Source organism: Penicillium manginii, assembly GCF_028828005.1.
Source record: "Penicillium manginii strain IBT 31320 chromosome Unknown utg000002l:1.0-5564898.0:1.0-5567710.0, whole genome shotgun sequence".
Taxonomy (NCBI): domain Eukaryota; kingdom Fungi; phylum Ascomycota; class Eurotiomycetes; order Eurotiales; family Aspergillaceae; genus Penicillium; species Penicillium manginii.
The window spans coordinates 3,379,314-3,402,617 of record NW_026643103.1 but is presented as its reverse complement, the minus strand read 5'-3'; the positions used below and the strand labels follow the sequence as shown (position 1 = coordinate 3,402,617).

At 47.9% G+C, this 23,304-nt stretch overlaps 10 protein-coding genes across 10 annotated transcripts; 5 read left to right on the top strand and 5 right to left on the bottom strand.

Moving 5' to 3' along the window:
• Nucleotides 1-317: 317 nt before the first annotated feature.
• On the bottom strand, nt 318-2,319 carry N7533_002554 (RAD52 DNA repair protein RADC; the record flags this gene model as incomplete). The annotated part of the gene is made up of 6 exons (XM_057099204.1): nt 318-928; nt 981-1,301; nt 1,350-1,548; nt 1,604-1,783; nt 1,844-1,930; nt 1,990-2,319. 6 exons carry the CDS (start codon nt 2,317-2,319, stop codon nt 318-320), a joined length of 1,728 nt encoding a protein of 575 aa, XP_056964340.1.
• Nucleotides 2,320-2,726: 407 nt separating this feature from the next.
• N7533_002553 (UBA and UBX domain-containing protein) lies at nt 2,727-3,750 on the bottom strand (the record flags this gene model as incomplete). Its single annotated transcript, XM_057099203.1, has 3 exons — nt 2,727-3,215; nt 3,269-3,609; nt 3,669-3,750. 3 exons carry the CDS (start codon nt 3,748-3,750, stop codon nt 2,727-2,729), a joined length of 912 nt encoding a protein of 303 aa, XP_056964339.1.
• Nucleotides 3,751-4,833: 1,083 nt separating this feature from the next.
• On the top strand, nt 4,834-6,369 carry N7533_002552 (uncharacterized protein; the record flags this gene model as incomplete). Its single annotated transcript, XM_057099202.1, has 8 exons — nt 4,834-4,898; nt 4,962-5,182; nt 5,256-5,326; nt 5,403-5,425; nt 5,490-5,548; nt 5,606-5,721; nt 5,786-5,884; nt 5,941-6,369. The coding sequence occupies 8 exons, from the start codon at nt 4,834-4,836 to the stop codon at nt 6,367-6,369; spliced, it is 1,083 nt and encodes a 360-aa protein (XP_056964338.1).
• A 757-nt stretch (nt 6,370-7,126) lies between these two features.
• On the bottom strand, nt 7,127-8,676 carry N7533_002551 (sphingolipid delta(4)-desaturase family protein; the record flags this gene model as incomplete). Its single annotated transcript, XM_057099201.1, has 4 exons — nt 7,127-7,727; nt 7,789-7,937; nt 8,055-8,333; nt 8,482-8,676. 4 exons carry the CDS (start codon nt 8,674-8,676, stop codon nt 7,127-7,129), a joined length of 1,224 nt encoding a protein of 407 aa, XP_056964337.1.
• Nucleotides 8,677-9,113: 437 nt separating this feature from the next.
• N7533_002550 (methionine aminopeptidase 2) lies at nt 9,114-10,795 on the bottom strand (the record flags this gene model as incomplete). The annotated part of the gene is made up of 6 exons (XM_057099200.1): nt 9,114-9,170; nt 9,234-9,320; nt 9,375-9,803; nt 9,864-10,459; nt 10,577-10,705; nt 10,756-10,795. 6 exons carry the CDS (start codon nt 10,793-10,795, stop codon nt 9,114-9,116), a joined length of 1,338 nt encoding a protein of 445 aa, XP_056964336.1.
• Nucleotides 10,796-11,535: 740 nt separating this feature from the next.
• Nucleotides 11,536-13,283, bottom strand: N7533_002549 (cytochrome P450; the record flags this gene model as incomplete). The annotated part of the gene is made up of 3 exons (XM_057099199.1): nt 11,536-12,142; nt 12,201-13,015; nt 13,071-13,283. 3 exons carry the CDS (start codon nt 13,281-13,283, stop codon nt 11,536-11,538), a joined length of 1,635 nt encoding a protein of 544 aa, XP_056964335.1.
• Nucleotides 13,284-14,263: 980 nt separating this feature from the next.
• N7533_002548 (FAD-binding domain-containing protein) lies at nt 14,264-15,739 on the top strand (the record flags this gene model as incomplete). The annotated part of the gene is made up of 3 exons (XM_057099198.1): nt 14,264-14,342; nt 14,429-14,626; nt 14,688-15,739. The coding sequence occupies 3 exons, from the start codon at nt 14,264-14,266 to the stop codon at nt 15,737-15,739; spliced, it is 1,329 nt and encodes a 442-aa protein (XP_056964334.1).
• Nucleotides 15,740-18,000: 2,261 nt separating this feature from the next.
• N7533_002547 (uncharacterized protein) lies at nt 18,001-19,050 on the top strand (the record flags this gene model as incomplete). The annotated part of the gene is made up of 3 exons (XM_057099197.1): nt 18,001-18,291; nt 18,360-18,731; nt 18,799-19,050. 3 exons carry the CDS (start codon nt 18,001-18,003, stop codon nt 19,048-19,050), a joined length of 915 nt encoding a protein of 304 aa, XP_056964333.1.
• A 668-nt stretch (nt 19,051-19,718) lies between these two features.
• N7533_002546 (MFS transporter) lies at nt 19,719-21,302 on the top strand (the record flags this gene model as incomplete). The annotated part of the gene is made up of 1 exon (XM_057099196.1): nt 19,719-21,302. One exon carries the CDS (start codon nt 19,719-19,721, stop codon nt 21,300-21,302), a length of 1,584 nt encoding a protein of 527 aa, XP_056964332.1.
• Nucleotides 21,303-21,680: 378 nt separating this feature from the next.
• N7533_002545 (alpha/beta fold hydrolase) lies at nt 21,681-22,964 on the top strand (the record flags this gene model as incomplete). Its single annotated transcript, XM_057099195.1, has 6 exons — nt 21,681-21,759; nt 21,809-21,858; nt 21,917-22,024; nt 22,070-22,182; nt 22,246-22,631; nt 22,684-22,964. 6 exons carry the CDS (start codon nt 21,681-21,683, stop codon nt 22,962-22,964), a joined length of 1,017 nt encoding a protein of 338 aa, XP_056964331.1.
• Nucleotides 22,965-23,304: the final 340 nt, after the last annotated feature.

Sequence of the window (23,304 nt, the reverse complement as noted above, 5' to 3'; positions counted from 1 at the left end):
AGAATTCCATCCCCTCTCTCAACTAGAACCTAGTTTGAATAAAAAGAGCCCGTTTATTTCGCACAGTTGTGTATCTAATGTTATCTCAAACCGAAATTTCTCTTCGGATCAATTTCGCCTTGACCAGACAAATGCATTGGAACCCCATTCTGGGGGGTTTTCATATCCAAGCCCTAAACGCCTTTCCCCATTTCCCGGCATGAGAAACATGCAAATGATATGACGCCGTAAAATGGAAGCAAATCCCTATAAAAATGACAATACTCGCTAATTCCCTCGATGTACACCGTGAATCAATTGAACCGGAACGTTGTTCACTATGGGGCCTGGGGCTGGGGCGGCTGATGTTGTCCAACATCGGACACCCGAGGTCGCTTGGGGTCAGTGGGACTTGCGGCCAGAGGGGCGGCAGTTAGATTGGCACCGGGTGAAGCGTTGGTAACGTCATTCAGAGGTGGTCGTTTTCCATTCATATTTTGTGGCGGTACACTCGCCCGGTCAATGGTTGCAGCATTGGGGGCAGGTCTTGCATCAATATTGGGTCGGGTCAACGGTCGAAATGTCGAGGTCGATGGGCCTCTGGATAAGGGACTGCCAACCCCCGGGCTGCCCGCGACACCCCCGGGAGCACCGACCCGCCGTTGAAAGTCGGTAGCAGGATTGACGAAATCTCGGGAGTTACTGGGTGCAGGAGAGGCATTGGAAAGCATCGGCCTGGAGATAGGCACGCTCTTGGTATGATCCACGCCCGCTGTCTTCCGGATGGAGGGACTCTCGGCATGGGGGTCGAATTGACTCCCCGGGACAGGACCAGCATTGGGGTTATCACGTAGCATGTCTGCTACACGGGCCGAGAAGAAGCCGACTGATTGAGATCCAGGCGGCGGCTGTGGATCTTGGTTTAATCCTGCCGCAGGTTCCGTTTTTACTGGCGGATGCCCGTTAGGGTTTTGAAGATTGGTTCCAGGGGTAGGGCGTACTTGAGGTGGCCCCCCGGGTCTCGAATTTGGCACATTTTGAGGTCCATTCGGGGGCATATGTCGGCCTTGAGCAGGCATAGCTGAGGGGTTGGGTCGACCGTTTGGGGGCAGAGGTTGTCTGGCGCCTTGATTCCCGGGGTTCCACCTTTCTGGTTTTGATGGTGTAACGGTGTTGTCGAATCTTCCTGCCGGAGGCCCTCTCGGAGGCGGTGGTCGATTCATGGGGGGTTGGCGGCTGTCGTTGAGCCTCTGTTTCTATTGTTATCTCATCAGGGTTCCCCGTCGTTCCCACAGCAAAATCAGCTTCATCAAAGAGATCACCTATTGTCGTTAGAAAAGTAAAAATCCGAGCAGGATGATAACACTCACTGCCAAATTCACCATCTCCGTCAAAGCTGCCGCTAGTCATTGCATTGCTGCTCTTAGCAGCCTGAGGTTCGACGGGCCGCGGGGGAGGTAAAAGGTCATCCTCTGCTACTCGTTTCGCGGGAAGCGCTTGAGGCTTCGACACTTGGGGCTTCGGTGCAAAATCCCGATGTCGGTGAAGCTCCTCAACGTCAAATCTGGCCTGTATTGAAGATGAGCCGAACGGCCACCACCATGATAAATCCAGCTAATCTTACCGGTGTAGACTTCACTTTGGTGACCTTTGCAAGGTAGTCCTTGTCATAAACACAATTGCCGAGTACATTTCCGAAGTTTCTAAGTGAACGTTTCAAGGCGTCTGTTGTTGCTTCTTTCTTTGACTTCTCGAAGGCTGCCGCTTTGCCTTTCGCATTCTCGATGTGACCGTAACCGATATCCTGGAGATGGTCAGCAAATTATCGTAATAGGACTTTGTTAACCAAAAGAGAGGTACGCACCTCGTGGTAAGTTCCATCCTTAAGTGTGACCCTCATAACGACCGATAAACCCATGGTGACACGACCACTATTTTGGTTCTCATCAATCTGATTTATAATCATTAGCCTTAAACATCAAGGGCTCGATACAGCAGACTCTGCCATACAAAGTCAATGTCGATCTTCTGGATTGAACTGGACCAGCCATTGAATCCAAAAACCTCATTGGCGAGGTTGATGCACTTATCAGCAGAAAGATAGTGCACTTTCTGGCCTCCGGCACCTGGTCGATTGGAGATATATTCTGGGCCCAGTTTCTTGTCCAATCGCGCTTGGAGGGTGGCAATATCTTGTGCTGTGTACTCGCTCATGCGGCGCTGAGGTTCGTCGAAGGGGTTCGCGGTGGTGGATGGGGCGTTTGGCATCCCGACGGATGCGGGTCCACCTCGATGTTGGTCGCCAACACTGCAGTCAAATCGATCAGAGGCTGGGTCCATTGGGGAGCGCAAATAATCTCAAACTAGGGTCTGAGCTGGGAATTTGGGACCTGGGATTCTCACGCTGGCATATTGGTGTATTGTTGTGTTGATTTGGGAGGAAGTGGAGAGGGCGTGTTGAACGCGTGAGTGACACGCGGGCCATCCCATCGCGATGTCACATGTTGATAAGCGCCTTATTCGCCAGGCAGCCATCCCGTCCCATATTAAGGTTGTACTATGGTGGCCTAAACCGGCAATTCTTGTTCGATTTACCAGCTATTTTTTTGATACCTAGGTATATGGAAAGCAAAAAAAAAAAGAACAAGTGTTTGTCTTAGAACTTGAATATGCGTTGTTCATTTATCATCCTTGACTAAGCAACATTTCATTCTTCAAGGGTCCAACATTCCTGACGAGACACCGAATCATTGAACAATAAGGCTTGCGCTGGGCACAAGACCTAGTTCCTTTAATGTCTCGCCGAAAAACTCGGAGTTCCAGGTCTTCCTGGGGAAGGTCTGAGTGAAACTTTGGACCTCGACGCCATCCTCTTGCTTGAGAGCCGCAGCAACCTCGAAAAGCGTTGTCGTAACGGGAAGTCTTTTCATGATGTTTCCTTGAGGGGTTTGGAAACGCAGGCGAGTCTCGTTGTGTTCGGATGCTGGCTTGGAGGCTGGAGCAGGGACTGGGGCGGACTCTTGGGGAAGAGCCTTGCCTTCTCGTTCGGCTTTTGCCAGCTCGGCTTTGCGGCGCCTTTCCTCTTTATCCGCCTGGATCTGTGCCTGAACACGCTTCTTGGCATCGATCTCATCCTGCTTATCCTTCTTCTTCTGGGCCGCTTCCTTCAACCTCTCCTTCTTCTCCAGCGCCTCCTTCGCGTCTTGGCTTTCTTTTGTGGCCTTCATTCGGATTTGCTGCAGAATTTGTCAGCAAAGCCATACATACTGGATTCGGAAGTGTCGCCTACCTCGTTTCTCTTGTCATCGGCCTTGTCCTGCACTGATTGCACAGCTCGCTTGGCGGCAAGTCTCTCTCTCAGCTCCTGTAGCTTCTCCTTCTTCTGGTCCTCGGTCAAAGGAGCGATCTCCTCCATGGACTCTGAGAAATCGACGTGTTGGGACTTGGATGCGTGGAACTCGGCCTGCGCCTGGCTTCGGAACTTCTTGCCACAATCATTGCAGACTAAACTGCGAGCTTCTTCGCCAGGCTTGAGAGCGGGGCCATCTTCACCCTCTGCTTCTTGCGCGGCCTTGATCTCATCCAGCGGTTTGTCTTGGTTTTCCTCGAGCCATTCCAATGCCCCTTGCACTAAGCTGGTTGTTAACAAAAACAACCAAGTTGTATATAATCGGTAGATAGTTACGCACGGTTTCCGGCTTTGGCAACGGCTAGTTGGGCTCGCTCCTGGTCGAAGCCCATCTCTATGAGCTGGTCAAGATCGGAGGCCATGTTTGGTGGGGTAGGGCGAATCGACTGCGGGGAACGAGTGGGTGGCAGAAAGCTGATCGGTGATGATTAAAAAATACCCAGTATTTGGACAAGGGCTTCAGGTTGAGTGGTAGTGCGTCAATCGACAAAGCGCGATGCAAATGGTGTTGTGATGATGTCGGTGAGCGGGAGCTTTATGGGTGACGTATCGTCAAGCTGCGAAGGCGGCGAGCGATAACTAAGTGCGGGTCCGGAACCTGCGAATTATACAAACATGGGTTCAATTTCTTTTCACTTGTTACAGGTTTCTTTTATGGTCAAACAAAAACACAATCCAAGATAGTCTACAGTGGCGCAGACTGCAGGACTGATGTTGCTAATTTGAATAATATACGCAACATGATACGCTCTGACTCAATAGTTACATGGTTTGTAGTGCGTAGTGTAGTTACTAGTTAAGAGTACTGCGGCGGCGGCCAATTGAGACCATCAACCCTCATAATGATGAAATTTCATCAAATGGGACGGTAGGACAGAATATAGAGATAGAAGGAAATCGTTGTAGGAGAAAACCACCCAAACAAGGACCGAGGCTATCTAGACGAGAAACGGACCACAAACGTCAAAACAAAGTATGTGATTCCGGGGTAGATCCCAAGTTTTGCGTTGAGTAACTCAACAGTTTAAATAATAGATTAGATTATTAAAGATCTCAAACCCAATCTGAAGCATATCTGGGGACTCGGTGAGAACAATACTAGTGCTACTAGTAGATTTGTCTTATACCCCAAGACTAGTTTTCAGCCGGCAGCACATGCTGCCAATGAGAGGCCCGAGGAGTAAGACAATAAAGTTGGATTGGTATATATTTCCTGTTCCTGGATAGAACACAAAGATATACCTACTAGTTATTACTAGTTTATTCATCATCGAGAGTAAAGTAACGGTACTATTTATACTGTGACCCACTCGAGTATATTGTCCCATGTTCTCCCATTATAGTTCTAGTAGCCAATTCTGAGTGTGAAACCCCACTGTGGAGGTTCACATGCAGTGATAAGAGACTCACCACCGAGGCTGCCTCCGAAGATCTTGAGAACTTTCATGAAAGTGACCCTCTTCTATTCTATATTTCTCCTTTACGTCTTCCCACAGGCCCATGTAAAGAAGTATATACTGGATCGTCCTAATTCGGCCGCGACACTGTGACATCACCTGATCCGCTGAGTCAGCCAGCAACCCGCGCCTCAGGAGTTGATTATTGTCCACTTTAGGAACTCCCTTGGCTCGATAACCACACCCCTACTCACCTCACCTCTCTCTTTCGCAATCGCACCTCTGTCGCGGGATCCTAAGCCACCGCTGAATACACATATTTCTCGCCCTCGTCCTATTTCGCGCTTACGATTACCATGTCTGTCGAAATTGACCCCCCCCGAGCTGGGCTTCAAACGTAAGTGCCTCGACCTCGGCCACACGGTCCAGACCTCGAACGACCTCGGAAACTAATTCTCGAGGATAAACAGGCCCCTTCAACCAGGAAGTATGCCAGGTCCTGCGTTTGCGCAACGCCGGTCAGGACTCGGTTGTCTTCAAGGTACGCCCACATTTCCTTCCCCTCGGCATTTGTCAGGCACGAACATAGCTGATTCCGTCTCTTTCCCGCTCTCTAGGTCAAAACCACTGCCCCCAAGCAGTACGTATCCTTCCTTATATCGACCGCGCGGTCTCACCGTTTTTGATTTCTAACTTTCTTTCAGCTACTGTGTGCGCCCTAACTCCGGCCGTATCGAGCCCGGCCGGGCTGTCGAGGTCCAAGGTTCGTTCCCCTCCCGATTGCCGATATGTGTGGAACAAAGCTGATAGGATCGGATAGTCCTGTTGCAGGCTCTGAAGGATGAACCTGCTACCGACGCGAAGTGCAAGGACAAGTTCCTGGTCCAGTCTGTGGCTGTTACGCCTGATATGGAACACGCCAACGTGACCTCAATTGTATGTTGTTTGAACAGAATCCAGGTATTCCCCTGGTCCTTATACTGACATTCAACTTCTTTAGTTTGAAAGATCCCCCAAGTCTGCCGTGGTAGAGCGCAAGATTCGTGTGACTTGGCTCGCTGCGGATGCTACTCTGCCTGAATCAAAGGGTAACGACTCGGTATGTTTTGCCGGGTGCCTACTGACATACCAGGCACAAAACTTACCTCTATACAGGTCCTGGACGACGAGCCTCCTGCTTACAACTCTCCCGGTGGAAACTTCGAAACACCTGCTCCTGTCGCCAAGAAATCCGAGCAACTGTCCCCCGTTCCCGCCCCCGATTTCTCCGAGAAGCCCAAGTCTGAGTCGCCCCAGCCCTCCGAACCCGCCACTACATTTTCGAACGCCAAGGCTGCTGTGGCCAGCGTGATTCCTTCGAGCGATGAATTGAAGGCGCAGCTCGCAGATGCCAATGCACAGATCCAACGGCTGAAGGACCGACTGGCAGATCAGGGTCTGCGACAGCGCAAGACAGGCGGCGATGCCAAAGCAGCTCCGGCAGCCATGCAACAATCGCACCAACAAACCGAGTCCGGCGTACCGGTGCAGATGGTTGCTGGGCTTTGCCTGATCAGCTTCCTCATCGCCTACTTCTTCTTTTAACCGCGCTTGTGTGACCTATGATCTATTATGTCCTTGGTTTCCCTGGTGTTTTATCATGCCTCCGATCACGTTTCGACGTTCCTCCCATCTAACCGCGCGTGTCTCTTGAAGAGCCCGCCGTTTTGTTTCCCAGCATCAGCCTTTTTCTTGTGTCTCTTTTACAACCTTCTTCCTCGGTATCCATATTTCCTTTTATTCCACCTCCGTGTTTGGCTCTCAGCTTGCAGCTTTCGAGGCGCTCTGTCCCCCGTTCTTTTCCCTTTCTCCCTTCTCTTATCTCCTCGCCCTTTTCCTTGTCTTGTCTAATATCATGTTACGATGAACGGACTCAGCGTCTTCGATTCTTTTGTGTGATAAACGATGTTCGAGCCCCCGTGAGATAACCTACGTGCTTGCTTCTTGTCGGATAATAGATAACGTGCTCTTTGATGTTGCTGCAGGTGGTTGTTTCTCGGAGGCTCTTTGAAAGTTGAGCGTTGTGTCTTTATTGCAAAATCCATCCATATCCCCAAACAACTCGTCTTTCGTCCAAGTAGATACCAATAAACCCTTGGAAATTACGAAAGAACTGCTACTAGTAGTAGGCCGAAAGAGAGAATCATTCTTTTGTCCCAATTGATTACATGATATACATGCAGCATCAAATACTGGCACTATGCAATCGAAAGTAGTCATGACACAACCCCACAAGCGGGAACCTCCCAAAACGCTGACAGAGGAAGAAGAAAAAAAGGAAGAACAAAAATAAGAAACTATTCTAACACTGGATCTCACTCTCTTTCCACCCATCGCCTTCCTCGCCGCCCGGACCCGCCGAGGCAGCAGAAATACCCTCCCCTCCACGCCCTGTAGGCGCATTCTTGCCAGAGGTTCCACCACCGCCACCAACAACACGTCCGCCTTGTGCACGCTTAACCCGGCACCAAGGACCAACATCCTTATCCAAGATAAAGGTCCAAATGACCCAAATCCAGCTCCGGTGGCAAGGAAGCGGCTCGTAGAACTCCTTCGCAATATCATGCAGCTTGTGCAGTCTGGTCCAGGGAATAGCCGGGAAATCATGGTGCTCGTTATGCAGACCGACGTTGTAGGTGAAGAAATTCAGCGGGCCGTAGTAAGAGTACGTTTCTGGTGGAGCGAGGCCGTCCAGAACGGAAGGGCCGTCTGTTTTGGCCGCGGGCTTGAACTTGAGTTCGAGGAGGGACTCTGTGCCGCCGGTCTTGACGTTTGAGAAGAAGTAGTGCTCGGCGATGAAGTGGCCTGCGCAGGGGTGGAGGGAGCCGGCGAGGAAGGAACTTGCGATGAAGTAGTAGAATGGTTGGAGGGAGCCGGCGAATTGGGTTAGGAAGTAGTCGAAGCTAAGCTGGACAGCGAGATTGAGGAGGTGGATTGAGGTGAATGGGGGGGCTGTAGATGAACATGGGCCGGACGGCGTAGAAGAGGATTTGGAAGGTGCAGAAGAATGTCTTGCCCAGTAGGGAGTCTAGGAAGAATGCCTCAACTGCGGTGGGAAGGTCGGTATCTAGACCTGTGACGCCGAGGGATTTGTGGTGGGTAAGGTGGTAGGGCTGGTGAGGAAGAGATGACGTTAGTTGAGGGGTTCAATTGTCTTTCGTTGGCCAATATACGTGTGGCGGAGTGGACACGGTTGGCTGGTTGGAGCGTGGGAGGAAACTCGGACTCACCCTGAACGCCGCACTGTAGGGTAACCCGATGGGGAGATTTGCGAAAATTGCCAACAGTCGATTTGCGAGCGGCGAGCGGAAGGCTAGATTGTGGGAGATCTCGTGGATGGCCAGGAAGAGGTTTTGGTTGGCGGTGGCTCCGATGAAGTATGCTGTGGCCAGGAACCGCCAGTCGAGGATAGAGGTATTGCGAAGGAGGTATGCACAGGTGATTTGAGTGGCAACGACGCCGAAGACAACATATTTGGTGAGAGGCTCAGGTCCGCAAAGCTTGGTGACCTAAACATGGCGGGAGGTAACCAGGGTTAGCCAATGATCCAGGAACATAGACAGGAGATGCCAGGAACAGGGCCCATGGCCCATAAGAATAGTCAATTCCTTCGTGTAGGACATATGGGGTACATGATTGTATCAATGCACAACGCACCTCAGGGTGAGCTTTGATAATTGCCTGTCGGCGAGACCGGTGCGGCTCTTCGGTGTAGGTCCAGAAGAAGTGGTCGTCAACGGCGGAGGTCTCGGGGGGCGAGATTCGAGTGGAAGGGGATTCTTTGGATTCCGAGGAAGATGACTTGGCAGCCGACACCCTCAGGTGAGGGGAGGCTGTTTGAACGGTAGTCATGGCGATATTTAGGGGTGTTGAAGAAATTCGGTCTGGATGGAGTGGGAAAAAGGCGGTCGTTCCAGTTCCACGTGGGGCGACACGGGCGACTTGCGTGGATGGATGCGCTTGGCGGGATCTACATGGTTTTAATTTGGTAGAGTCTAGTATTATCATGGTGATCATTTCAGGTTAAACAGAATATTTCATTACAAGTACTTCTTACGGATAAGACGAAAATTATGGTTGTTTTCGTTGCTCGTAGATATCCCCTGCCATAAGGTACCATGTCAACAGGGTTCGGGGGTCACAACTACAACTATCCCCACATTTACATGTGATGTTTATTAATACAACTAAGCGAGTGGATTACTAGGAATATCAGGATTGTGTTGCCTTCTGGGGCTAGTTCATGAATTTTTCAAACAAGTTGCTTGTGTATATCGCTAATATGAATTTTAGTAGTCGTCGCCACGGCTAATGACCTCCTTCACATTGGGACGGAGTACGATAGTCTAGTTCGAGGTTAGTCGACAATTTGGAACAGATAGAAGTGGAGAGTAGGTGGGGGATCTCACATGTTCAAATTGAGCAGTGTATGAGCCCTTGACGTCGCAAAGGGGAGGGTAGTCCTGGACAATTCCAGCTGATACCAAGTTGTTCAACTATTTAAAGTTAGCGTCCATTAAATACATTCCACCGATTCAAGTTGAACTTACTCCGAGGAGATACTTATCCTGCCCGAGACGATCAAGATAACGACGGCACCAAGGCAAAGTACCAAAGTTCTTGTTAATGACACTTAACAAATTCTTGGCGGACGAGAGGCGCAGAGGGACGTTGGGAGCGTCCGGAGCAAGCGCGTAGTGAGAGCATTCCATATCCTCCCGGACGTAACCCTTTCCAGTGCTACCGAAAGTCTCAATGGCGAAGACTTCGCCTTCCTCCATCTTGGTCTGGTCGGTGCTGCTCTTAACAATGGGCACACTCTTACCGCCGTGGATAACGTGTTGTTCAATGTTGTGACCGTTGAGGTTGCGAATACACTTAACGGGGTGCATTTGACCGTTGAGCTCAACTTCGTAGCTCTCCATGGCCTCTTGAATGGCCGCACCGATATCGCACATGCGGACATCAATTCCAGCTTCCTAGAGGGGACTTTGTTAGCCCGATTCAAATGATACTCTTCTGCGAAATGGGAAACTTACCCGAATACCGGTGTTGGTGGCATCCTTGACAGCTTCCAGAAGAGGGTCGTAGACCGGGTCAAAAGACATGGTAAAGGCACTGTCCACAATGCGACCGTTGAGCTGAGCACCGAAATCGACCTTCATCACATCTCCCTGGTTTAGAACCATCTTGTTTCCAGCGTTGGGGGTGTAGTGAGCGGCGCAATGGTTAATGCTGAGACCACAAGGGAAGCCCATGCCACCCTTGAGGTTGTCACCTTCCTCTAGGCCTTGGTGGCCAGTCAAAGCACGGACAGAGTCTTCGATTCCTTCCGCGATCTCGGTGAGGGTCTGACCAGGTCGGATGTTCTTCTGCGCATATTGACGGACTTGACGGTGAACCTCAGCACCTTGACGGTACTCTGTCAAGAAGTCGTTGTTCATACGGTCGAGGTAGCGCTTCTCTTCGTTGGTGGTACGGTAGGCATTGTCGTTCAGGTACTCGCAGATCTCACCCTCGGGGTATTGGTTGTTGGGGAAGAGATTCGAGACGGGGACACGAGGAGGCTCGCTCTGAACCTTGGCACCACCCTTCTTCTTCTTCTTAGACTTGCGCTTCTTCTTCTTTTTGGCGGCTAGAATGCGAGACGGTCAGTGGCCTGTTCTATTGTACCTCACGATATCGAAATGCGGGGTAGGCCCAACGCAGGATAGGACGAAATAGAAATTGGCGAAAAGAAGTAACCACTAACCTCCGGATGCACCAGCATCGGCGGCACCCTCGCCTTCCTCTTGGTCATCATCAGAATCGTCCTCCGCCTCGGCCGGGGTGGCCTGGCTAGCCGCGGGGGTCTCGGCCTTGGCACCGTTTTGGCCGTTCACTGGGGTCTGGTCAGTTCAGGTCGCATGGAGAGATTGAAGCAATACCCACGGTCCAGGCCCTGGAGCTTGTCTGTCGCCTGAGCTGCCATGGTGGGGTATGGAAGATCACAGGTGGAGTGGGAGGAGGAAGAGGGGAGAAATGGCAATTGCTCGGATGTCGGGGAAAGATTTTTGCTGGCGATAAGATAACGTGGTGGCGGCGGCGTTCCCACGTAAGGTTACCTTATTGTGGGGGGCCGATCTATACAACCCTACCAGTCATGAACACCCCATGGCTTTCCTAAGAGTTATTCCCTGTGACCTCAGATATGATAGACTGCGAGCTGCGCTATTCGGTGGATTATGGTGGGAGAGAAGGTAACCCTCTCATCCGATACCTATCTATCTACCTATGGGCAAACGAGGCCTCAGACACTCCTACGTCGCACAATCAAACGAAAAGAAAACGAAGCTATTCAGGTGTGGGCTGAGAAAGCCTGCAGGCATGAGGTTCATGGGGCTATGGCCTCAGCATTATCCAACATGATTGATCACAGATACTGAGGATACACTCAACGTCTATTCCTCCTCAAATATTGGATTACCCAGGAACTAGACTGATATAATACCGAAGACGCAGCAACAATCCCTGAAAGGCACGAAAAAGCAGCTCATGACTGAAGAGATTCGACTTTAATCGATATTGGACTCTGTTTCCGTTTTCTCTTCCATTTCAGTATTGCCTCGTTGCTCTCCGTCACTAGATAATGTGCTAGTGAGGGAAAAGAGGAAAAGGAATGATGTAAGATAAAATAATCTAAGATAGGATATCACTTTTAACATTATCAGTCTATATAGTTGACGGCACAAATTTCAGATTCAGCTCAGGGGGTGGACCTGATGACAGCCACCCAACAGGTTGTGGAATAGTCGAGCTTGTTTGCTGGATATCAAAGGTCTCTACCAGGCGCGCCGTAACCCGACGGATTTCTGCCAATGCGAGCCCCCTTCCCACACAACTTCTAGGCCCATACAAAAAGGAAAGCATACAGATTGCCGAGGAAGCACCTCCCAGCTGGTTGATCTTCGGAGCTAGAGGGTCAGATCGGTCAATCCATCTTTCCGGGATGAATTCTTCTGCATCAGGGCCCCATAGGTGCTTGGCCCTATTGATAGCCCTAGGGACAATGGCTATATAGGTGCCAGCCTGAACAAGCCGGCCATTGATATAGGTATCACAGATAGCTTTGCGCAATGTCATCGCAAAGGTTGGGTACAGTCGCGAGGTTTCATAGCACACTGCATTGAGTAGTGGCAGCTTTTCATAGTCATCCTCGCTCAGGGTAGCTTTAGAGGACTTGGCAGCGCTTATTTCCTCTCGCAGGGAGGGTTGAATTTCGGGGTTGGCTGCTAGACAATATAATGTCCATGACAAGGTGCTCGCAGTACTCTCAAACCTACATGTATCTCATGGTCAGTGGAGTGGACTTGACATTTGGAGATGAATTTACTTACCCAGCGGATAGTGTAGTGACAATTTGAGGAATAATCTCATCATCTGAGAAGTCCCCTGAGCAGGCAAGCTGTGTCAAAATATCCTGATCCGTCGTTGTTGTTGACTTGAGTGCAGCTAGCTTCTCCGGAATAAGTTGTTCGAGGCGTTTGCGAAGCTTCCCGTAGGCCACCTCCATCTGTGAGTCTATCTTGGAAGGGAACATATTCATAAACCACGGGGGAGCACAATTATGCCACATAAAATGAGACTTCTTTTCCTCATTTGAAGAAAATAGCATCTGAAAAACTTCAAAAATCTGCAGATTCTGGCCCAAAATTCCATGAAAGTCATGACCGAGGGCGATGATACCCATGACATCCAGAGATATCAACTTGGTGAACTCAGCGACGTTGATACTCGCAGCCTTTGATACGCCATTCGCGTTCGTGAGACACTTTTCTCGCACATGCTGCACAATCTCAGACGCTTTGGTGGATAGAACGGGCTTCAGCTTATCGACTTGTCGCTGATTGAAAACTTGAACGAATGACTTTCGGCTTTTCTTGTGTTTTTCGCCTTCTTGGATAACGATGCCATCGCCGAAGAAACGAACTCCATATCTTCGGAGCCCGCTAGCCTTCTGAAACTGATAAGCACGGTTGGTGACAACATCGGAGATACTTTCGACGCTGGTCGGTATGAGGTATTCGGACCCTAACAACCCGAAGAAGTGAAGGAGGCCGTCATTCGGTATTGTGTTCACCCAGCCGGTGATACGGTTCCCCAGGGGCTCGTCGAAGATCCCCGATGAGTTTTGAAAAAGAAAGCTTTCACTCTGTTTGGTACATGAGTATCTGATTTTGGGTATAGGCAAGGTCTCTAGCACATACCTTGGGTCCTGGGAGATCCCTTAGAGGACTAAAGCATGGTCGGCCACAAATTCTCCAAGAAAAACTCAAAATGCAGTAAGAAATGAATGTAGCACATAGCCAAGTAGCAAATGAGAAAGGTGATTCAAGGCGCAGTCCAGAGAGGCGTGATCCGAACCAAGTCAAAGCTGCCCAAAGAGTAAACTTCAGGGAGAAAGGAAGCCGCGGAGCCATAGTGGCGTGACCAAAAAAAAAACTAAGCCACGTCGGAGTATATGGTAGAAAATCTTAACTGGCGTGGGAGTGACGGATAGATGTGATCTTTTATTGCTCGACCTTGTTTTGCGCCAATGCTTTGTATCTCTATACACTATCAGACTGCGGTGTCAGAGTCACACGCAACTAATCAATTCCCAAAATACATCGGACAACCCACATTCCAGAAAAACTCAAAACTGAGCCCCTGGCAGGGAGAACATGCCAAATAGTCTTGTGGGTCAATCTGATGTATTATGCAATAACCTTACTCTAAGGCAAGGAGAGTTTAGATCAATACAAAAATGAGTGGGGCATGGTAATAATTGTTTCGGGATGCTTGCACGGGCTGGTTTACTTTTTCCCTTTTCAGCTTTGATAGCCACATCAGTTTCTCTACACCGGACAATTATCTACCAACCTCAGGCTTTCTGCTCAGGACTTTCCCAGGTGGTGTATTCAATTTTATATGATCATCAAAATGGTCGTATATCACATGTTTATATTACTTTGCCTGGTATTCACTTTCGTGGATAGTAGTTCGTTGATCTCAATTGACCAGCGCACCTGGAAAGCATTCAATCAGAGCATTTCTGGCAGGCTCTTTGATGGGAGACCTATGTTGACTCCTTGTTTCGACAGCTATAACGGTCACCAACAAGTACAAAATTCTACAAAATGTACGGAGTTACGACAAGAAAGTTCAAGTGACTATTTTGGCGGGTATCAAAATGTGTATTGCCATATCCGAGGTTGAATCATGGACGATGCTCACCGTGGCTTATAGATCAATTGGGCCACTTGTCAGTCAACCGGTGAATCCTGCACGATAAGCTCCTTCACTGTTGCCGACAATCTCAACTCAACGAGACAATGCCTTCCCGGAAGTGTGCCTACAAAATACGTGGATATACGCAGCGTCGATGATGTACAAAAGTCTCTGGCTTTCATTCGTGAAAATGGGCTCCAGCTCGTTATCAAGAACACAGGTCATGACTACCTTGGTCGAAGCTCAGGATCAAACGCGTTGGCTCTCTGGTGAGTTTACCCTGGTTAGGTACACTTCCCAGTAGACTCATTTCTCCGCCGCAGGACTCACAACTATCAGCCTCCAATTCGCCTAGAGCGCAACTTTATTCCCGAGGGCTGTACAGAATCCGTTGGGAATGTGGTCACATTTGGAGCCGGTCAGCAATTCCATGGTATTTATGAATTCGCCTCTCAACACAACATTCGGATTGTAGGGGGAACCGGTCTGACTGTCGGGGCATCTGGCGGTTGGATCACGGGCGGTGGTCATAGCATATTATCAAATGAGCTCGGTAAGCATATTCAAGTTTGCTGTTCAGTGGAGCGGTGGTATCTAACAGCATGTCGTTTAAGGACTTGGAATCGACAATGTTTACCAGATGCGCGCCATCCTCCCAAATGGAACCCTCATCACTGCTACACGTTGTCAAAATACCGAACTCTTTTTCGCGTTGAGAGGCGGCGGTGGTAGCACCTTCGGCATTGTGATGGAAACCAGTATCCTTGCACATCAGGAAAGGCCCATGGAGATGATATCTCTCACCTTGGGTAATGAAGAGCAGCATGTTGCGGAATCATTCATCCAAACCATGGTGAACAATGCCGAGCGTTGGGCACACGAAGGTTGGGGCGGATTTTTCCAACCGGGAATGTACAAAAGTCAGCCAATAATCGTGATCATGGCGACATCTATGCTTGACCATCTGCAGGCAAGAGCGTCGATGAAGCCAATTCTGGAATTTGCACATCAGTTCGGTGCATCGACATCTTTGAACATGACTACATTTCCTACCTTCGGCAAGTTCATGGAGAACATAAGCAAGCTCGACAGTATGTCTCTGAACAATGATCAGATACCGGTTTCCATGTCGTCACGAATAATTCCTCGTCACAATTTTCAAGAGAGAAGTGGAAGAGATAAGCTGACCAGAGCGCTCAACGATATTATGCTCACATCAGAATCGAATATCAATTCTTCGGCCTCAATTCCTGCTGTACTTGTTTGTCTCACGACTCCATTCAAATACTCAAAGCATCTACCCGAGCTAGATCAAAAGGGACGACCCGGATACTCATCCGTGACACCAGCATGGCGTGATGGGTTATGGCACGTTGTGCATAAACGGACTTGGGGTGATGACGAAACACCTTCTGGTGTGGCAAACATTTGGAAGAAAACAAGCCATGCCATGGATCCAATGCGAAACCTGACGCCGGGGGGAGGTGCTTATCAGAATGAAGCAGACGCGTTCGAGCCAGATTCGGTCACCGCATTTTGGGGACAGGAGAACTACGACCGACTACTCAAAATAAAGCGGGAAGTGGACCCAGAAAATATTTTTACGGGGCATCAAGGGGTAGGCTGGGATCGACAAAATCCGCGATACGATTGTTATCCACGATAGTGTTATCGGATCGGAAGATCGGAAGATTTTTCCAATCATTGTGTGATCGAATCTATCCCTTGCATCGCTCCGAGTCCCGCTCTAGGCTCCGTAAAACCGGGATGGCCGAGGAATGTTTGAAAGTTAAATACTAATAAATGTGTGGTGAATCTCTGTACTAGTACTCCGGAGTGCCATTTAACTTGAGCGAAATCCATATTGCCTAACAACTTCGTGCTTCCAACCTCAAAGTTAGGGTTCGTTCAAAGTTTCGATCTTTGAAGTTATTGTGAGTCTGCTAATCGGCCAATAATATAGCAAGTAGCCCGTTCTGCTGGCTCACTTTCCCAAATTATCGGAGGAATCCTACTCCCACCTGGGCACTGATTGGCATACCAACCTTGGAAATGATTGTCGTGAGTACTAGTAGTAGTCGCGCCTTCAAGCTCACCTCCCTCTTAGTAGGTACCAGGATTTAATACGACTGATACCGGCATAGGATACAGCCAAGACAGCCACAGCTTGTGCCATATACTTGGTTCAAGTTTTCATACCTGCCTTTTTACTTATTTCAACGTCAAAGAGATCCCCGTTGCGACTTGGATGGGTACTATGTGGAGTGCTTCTTTCTTATCAAATGCATTCCTTGTCGGAGAACTTCGCAGGAAGCTCACTACGCTTTAGCCACGGCTCGATGATGGCTTATGCCACATTGGTCCATGGATTCAACTTGCTACTTCTCAACCCTCTCGACAAATCCAGTATTTTACACACTTTACCCAATGGTTCTAGTCGGCAGATCCCACCTATTTATCTTTCCGGGCAACTCGTGTTCGGTTTACGTGGCGTCAATACGCCGTGGCAAGTGAAAGGACTCCCTGATCATCCAAAGTATCTTTTCAGATCACCAGATGGCACAATCGCGACATCACGATTCTTGATTAGACAGTTCTGCATTCTCTCCTGGCAATATTTGGCCCTCGATATTCTTTATGAAAGGTCGCTTCAGCGGACGAGTCCCAGCGCGGAGATAGCGCCAGGGTACTTTCCGCCTATGCCCTGGAAGACGCGGGTGTATATAACCATTTTTTCATGGTTCATAGTCGCACGAATCCTTGCCGACTCACTGTACCGATTTGGATCTTTGGTCGCTGTCAGTATTGGGGATGATCCGATTAACTGGCCTCCACTCTTTGGAACAGTTTGGGATGCATATACGCTGAGAGGATTTTGGGGGTATGGACAGCCCGCAAAGAACATATCGCGCATTTTAAGTGATTCTAACACGAGATATCATTAGACGTTTTTGGCACCAGCTGATGAGATGGCCTTTGACTTCAGTCAGTGAATTTTTGACTACAAAAATCCTGAGACAATGCAGTCCGTCCTTCAAAAAGAGATACCTAAACCTCTACCTTGTTTTTCTCATTTCCGGAATCATTCATTTGCTTGGTGACTATATTCAAGGTGTTCCACTACAAGAATCGGGCTCCTTTATCTTCTTTTTGGGGTGTGCACTGGGCATCATGCTGGAAGACGGGGTGCAAGGCATCTTTAGAAGTTTTTCAGGTGTACCTATGTCTAAACCTCCAATTGATCATGCCATACCGCTATGGAAGCGCATGGTCGGATTTGTGTGGGTTATCATGTGGCTGTCTCTCGTGTCGCCCTATTATATTCTAACATCAAGACATTTGCCCAAAGAAAATCGTTGGTACGTGCCTTGGAGTGTCGCTGGGGTTATAGGCCTACAACCTGCAACTTATACCGTGATAGCCAGTGGTTTGATATTAAGTATAGTATTTGGAACTGTTGTCTGACTCAGTTCAACTCGAGTTTTCTAATTACCGATGCGTCAATTGGAAATCACTTCGCTATTTTGTGTTAACTCAACTTGAATTGCTCCATGCTCAAATATCTTAGCAATTCTGACCCCGTTACCTTTTTCCGTAAAGTTTTATTACAGCAATCACTGCAACTTGAAATTGTATTCGTGGGCTATTTATCTTTAGAATCTGCAAGACGCAAGGGATAGCTATATGAGAAGGACCCACAAAGGAACACAATTTGTCCCATTTTCATGGCCAATAGTAATACAAATTCAGCTCCCCCCTTGCCAGTCAAAGTCGAGATATACTAAATTTCGAGCACGCAAGCTGGTGACGTATACGTTCGTCAATTGAGGGCTTGAATTATCCGATAGTTCAAAAGCAATAATCCTCGCCTTCCCCTATTGCATTCACGACTCTCACTGCTCCCGGACGCGCCTGACAAAATCCAAAATGGCAAGCAATAAACTTGAAATTATATACGGCGGATTCTTTGCTAAATACAGAGGCCATACTGTCGAAACTGTGAAGCGTGTCTTACAGCATTTGGAGCACAAAAGAATTGCGAAGATTGATACAGCGGCTGTATATGCCGAAAGTGAAGAATTCCTGGGGCTGGCAGGTGCCGCAAACCATTTCAAGATTGACACAAAGTTTTGTGGAGGTCTATCAGAGCTAGAACCCTCGAGAGAGCTTGTTGTCAAGTCTTGTCTTGAAAGTCTTAGTAAATTGCAGACCAATTGTGTACGCTAAGTCATGCCATTATCATGATCTAGATGGAAAAAAGGATCAAGACTACTAACTTTCGCTAGGTCGATGTATTCTATATACATGCCCCTTATCGCGGAGTCCCAGTTGAAAGAATTCTCTATGGGATCAATGACCTGTATAAAGAAGGGAAGTTCAAAAGATTTGGATTATCCAACTTCAAAGCGGATGAGGTTGAAGAAGTAATTCGGGTCGCAAAAGAAAACAATTTTGTCCTGCCCACAGTCTACCAAGGGAATTATAATGCTGTCGCTCGACGCACAGAAACAGAAATTATGCCAACCTTGCGCAAGAACAACATTTCTTTCTACGCCTATAGCCCAATTGCTGGGGGCTTCCTAACCAAGACCCCGGAACAGCTTCTCGCTGGGGGGGGAGGGACGATGGGACCCGTCCGGCACCTACACTGCCAAAATGTACAACGCTCTCTACAACAAGCCCGTCATGTTGAAGGCTTTAGGCAGCTTTGTTGATTTTTCGAAGGAAACTGGGATCTCGCAAGCCGAGCTTGCCTATCGATGGGTGGCGTATAACTCATTGCTTGAGCCAGGACTTGGCGACGGGATTGTTATTGGGGCACGCTTTGGTCTACAATTGGATCAGGCCCTTGAAGCCCTCGAGAGGGGACCATTATCTGAAGGGTTGGCTACAAGGATTGAAAGCCTCTGGGAAGATATCAAAGATGATTCTCCGTTGGATAACTTTGATGGATTTGTATGCAATTCGTCTAAATAGTTCTTGATTTAAGACTTTTTGATATCTCATTTCATCTGACCAATTAACTTGAACGAATCTGTGACCTAGCACTGATAATAAACTACTACAGATAGCATGTTCTCAGATAATAGAATTACTATGATATCTATTTGACCATTTCATAGTTCTGTACGGAGTGTACATAAGCATTTGAGATCTTCAGTTGAAAAGAAAAAAAAAAACAAAAAAGGTGCATGGAACCGACCATTCGATATTTCATCACGGGATAGTTTTCAGACCGATCATTGACCCGAATACATATCGAACGTATTAATAATCGGATATTCAGAGGAATAAATTTTCAAAAACCCGTATGACTAGTAGTCTTGGACTGCATGCAGATTTTGCTAGTGTCAAACATCTGACATTCCGATCTATCAAGGATCGTCACTGCACGTTACAATTGTTCACCCTTGCTTTGGCACAACTTCGTATTGAAATTCTATCAACATTTTTGTTTCTCAGTCCCTATTCAGAATTGGCATTTTGCTCTCCCTTGCCGACTTACAATTCGCTGAAACTCAGGACTTAGTGGACGTGATCGGCACGCCAGCTTAGACACAGCTTTAGTGCAGTAAGCAATTAATAGTATCAAGTTTTCCTGATTTCAGCGTGAAGTAACATTGTTTCGTACTTTCTGACTCGCCATGGCATCACAACCACCCTTATGGCGCTCGGCGCTCAAGCCTGAGATAAGTCAGCAGGTTATTCATCACCAATACACCGGATCTGGTACGGAAGCAGATCCTTTTATTGTTTTTTGGCTCACCGACGATCCTCAAAACCCGTTCGCCTTCACTGAAACATCTAAATGGATCATTACTATCATCGTCTCGCTTGCGACGCTCGCAGTCTCTCTTATATCGTCTGCCTACGCAGGGGGTCTCAATGAAATCATCAACTCACTCCATACAAGCCAAGAACTCGCATTCCTGGGAATATCTGTCTTTGTGGTAGGCTTTGCGGTGGGTCCTTTGTTCTGGGCGCCATTGAGTGAAACCTACGGACGACGTCCTATTTTCATATTCAATGCAATTTCGTTGACAGCCTTCACGGCTGGTGCAGCTGCCTCATCGAGTATACATTCACTCATAATATTTCGCTTCTTGGCTGGCAGCTTTGGCTCAGCACCTATGGCCATCTCCGGGGGTGTCATCGCCGACACATTCTCAGCCACGATGAGAGGACTTGTATCAGGTCTGTACTGTGCTGCTCCCTTCATGGGCCCTGCTCTTGGACCAGTCATCGGGGGCTATTTAGCCCAGGAGAAGGGCTGGCAAGCAGTTCAGTGGCTCCTAGTTGCATTTTCTGGTGCTATTCTGATAATTATGTCTGTCCTGCTCCCTGAGACCTATGCCCCTGTTCTGCTACGACAACGAGCAGCGATCCTGGCGAAGAAGACTGGTCATGTCTATGTCAGTAAAATGGACTCGGAGCAAGGAAAAGTTCAAATGGCAAAGAAGTTGGGTTCTGCTTTGTCACGACCTTGGATCCTTCTATGCTGTGAGCCCATCGTGTTCTTGCTATCTCTATATCTTGCCATAATCTATGGCACCCTTTACATGCTTTTTGCTGCATATCCAATTGTTTTTCAAGGGGCTCGCAAATGGGATGAGGGTACGACGGGTCTTACTTTTGTTGGAGTCATGATCGGGATTCTGTGCGGCAGCGCCTATACCATCCCCATGTACTACCGATATAAGAGAAAGTCATCGGAGTCAAGCACTCCCGTGCCACCTGAAGCCCGTCTGGCAGATGGCTTCTTGGGGGCTATCACACTTCCAATTGGCCTTTTTATGTTCGCATGGACAAATTCTCCTTCGGTTCATTGGTTGGTTTCGGTCGCCGCGGGGGTTCCCTTCGGCTTTGGAATGCTGACTGTGTTTCTTGCCGTCCTCAACTATCTCGTTGATGCATATACAATTTATGCTGCTTCGGTGTTAGCATCAACCACCTTATTGCGATCTTTATTTGGTGCCGCATTCCCGCTTTTTACAGGCTACATGTACGAAGCTCTGGGGATCCACTGGGCATCTTCAGTTCCAGCATTTCTTGCCTTGGCTTGTTTACCGATTCCATTTATGCTCTCTCGATACGGCTCGAAAATTCGAGAGAAGTGTCACTACGCTGCTGAGGCCAGTGCGATAATGAGGCAGCATTTGGAAAGTCTTTCAAAGGCTCCAATACAAAGAAATAGTGCGGAACAAGAGAAAATCGTGCTCAAGTCTTGAGTAGATAGTCTGATAGCAGACAGTCTATTAACTTAAGGTAGTTCTTGACTGCAGGGGGGTGATATCTGAATTAGAATTATGACACTCGATCAAAAACTCCTCAAATCCACGATAATATGTATTCAAATGTAAATGTAAACTAGAGATAGATCAAGCGGACTCGGAGATAAACTTCCAGAACAGAATTTCCTTACGTACTTCGGTACCCAGAGGAACTCGAAAGCACCTCCAATTACATAATTAATCTAGTGTGACGCTACTAGTACCTCCTTGCATATGACTTTGAAAGTAGCCCCCTTTTCATATAATTGGCATAAATCCTTAAATACACTCATTTTAACTTATCCTAATCTTAATTCGTTTTCAATTGCATTTACAATGAATACCTTGGAGAAGTTGGATCTTAAGGATCCGCGTCTTTACCGGCGGAAGGCTTGCATCAATGGAAAGACATATGGTATCGATGTCGCGTAGCTGATATAACTGCACATGCTGACCCTTGGTAGGCTATCTTTATGCAGAGCCAAAGGAAGGATATTCTCGAACAGTATTCTTGGTTCGTTCGCGTGCATATTTCTAATATTGTGCTGGCATAATTTTGACTACTTGAGCAGATCCATGGCTTTCCAGACCTTTCCATGGGCTGGAGATATCAAATACCTTTTTTCTTGGGGCTCGGACATCGTGTAATTTGCCCGGACTGTTTGGGATATGGCCAATCGGTAGGTTGCGTTCTAGAATCGATGAATATTTACTGAGCTTAAAAGGACTCTCCTTCGGGATCTGTTGTCCCTTTCAGCTTGAAATCTCAATGCACGGACTTTCACGGTTTAGCAGTTCAACTCGGATGCCAAAATATCATTCTAGGAGGCCATGATTGGTACGTGCAACGATGCTTAGAGCTTTGAGATTTTTCGGGATTTTCATAGTCTAACAAATCTAGGGGATCAATGATGGCCTCTCGCTTCGCGCTCTACTTTCCTGATTTTGTCACACATCTGATCTTATTCGTGGTTCCTTTGTTTCCACCTTCGTCTACATACTGTAGCGTGTCTGACCTTGTCAAACTTCAGCCATCCTTTGGTTACATGCTTCAATTTGGCAGTGATGATTACGAAATAGAGTCACATACGCAATCTGAGGATGGAATTCGAGGATTTCTGAACGCTCTGTATGGAGGGCTGACCACAGATGGACGGAGAGCCATCAGTGCGACGAATGGGATAGATTTTGATATTGTTTCTCATCTGGTACCAAGCAAACTTCTGACCGAAGAAGACCTGCAGTACTACGTGAGTGAATATTCTAGGACGGGTCTTCGGGGACCATGTAAGAACCTTTCTTGTTTTTCTCTTACGCAAGACTGATACGATACGCACAGGCAATACCTATCGAGTGCTTCATCAGAACTTCATTGACGAGACGCCTTTTCTAAGCAACGGTGGGGATAAAAAAGTTGAAGTCAATTGTCCGACGCTTTTTGTTCGCGCTATGGATGATTTTGCCATTACTTCGAGTATGGTTGACACGATGCTACCATATATTCCACATTTGACGATAAAGGAAGTCCGGTCATCTCATTGGATCATGATTCAACGCCCGCAAAAAGTGAACGAGATTGTCCAGACTTGGCTACAGGAACAGGGTATCAACCAGAATTAAGCCAAAGGGATGGGACAATAATATCACTCAAACTCCAAAATTGCAAAGGAATCTAAATAAAAACCAAGCCCTCAACTTGTAATATTCAATTTCCCTTCAAAGTTAATTCTTCTAGTAGATACCAAAAGACGGCAACGCAAGCCCTAGTAGTAGTGACCCTTCCGTCTTGGCCGTCAAACCCCGCCACAACATTACTTTGAACAGGAAATTGTACACAACACTGTTTCTGCTGGATAATGGTAGTCCAAGATTAAATTCAACTGGAATTATTGAGGACTTTTTCTTATTCACCATCCCCTGCTCCCTTTCCCAAAAAAAAGAGCGAAAATCGGAATCGGAC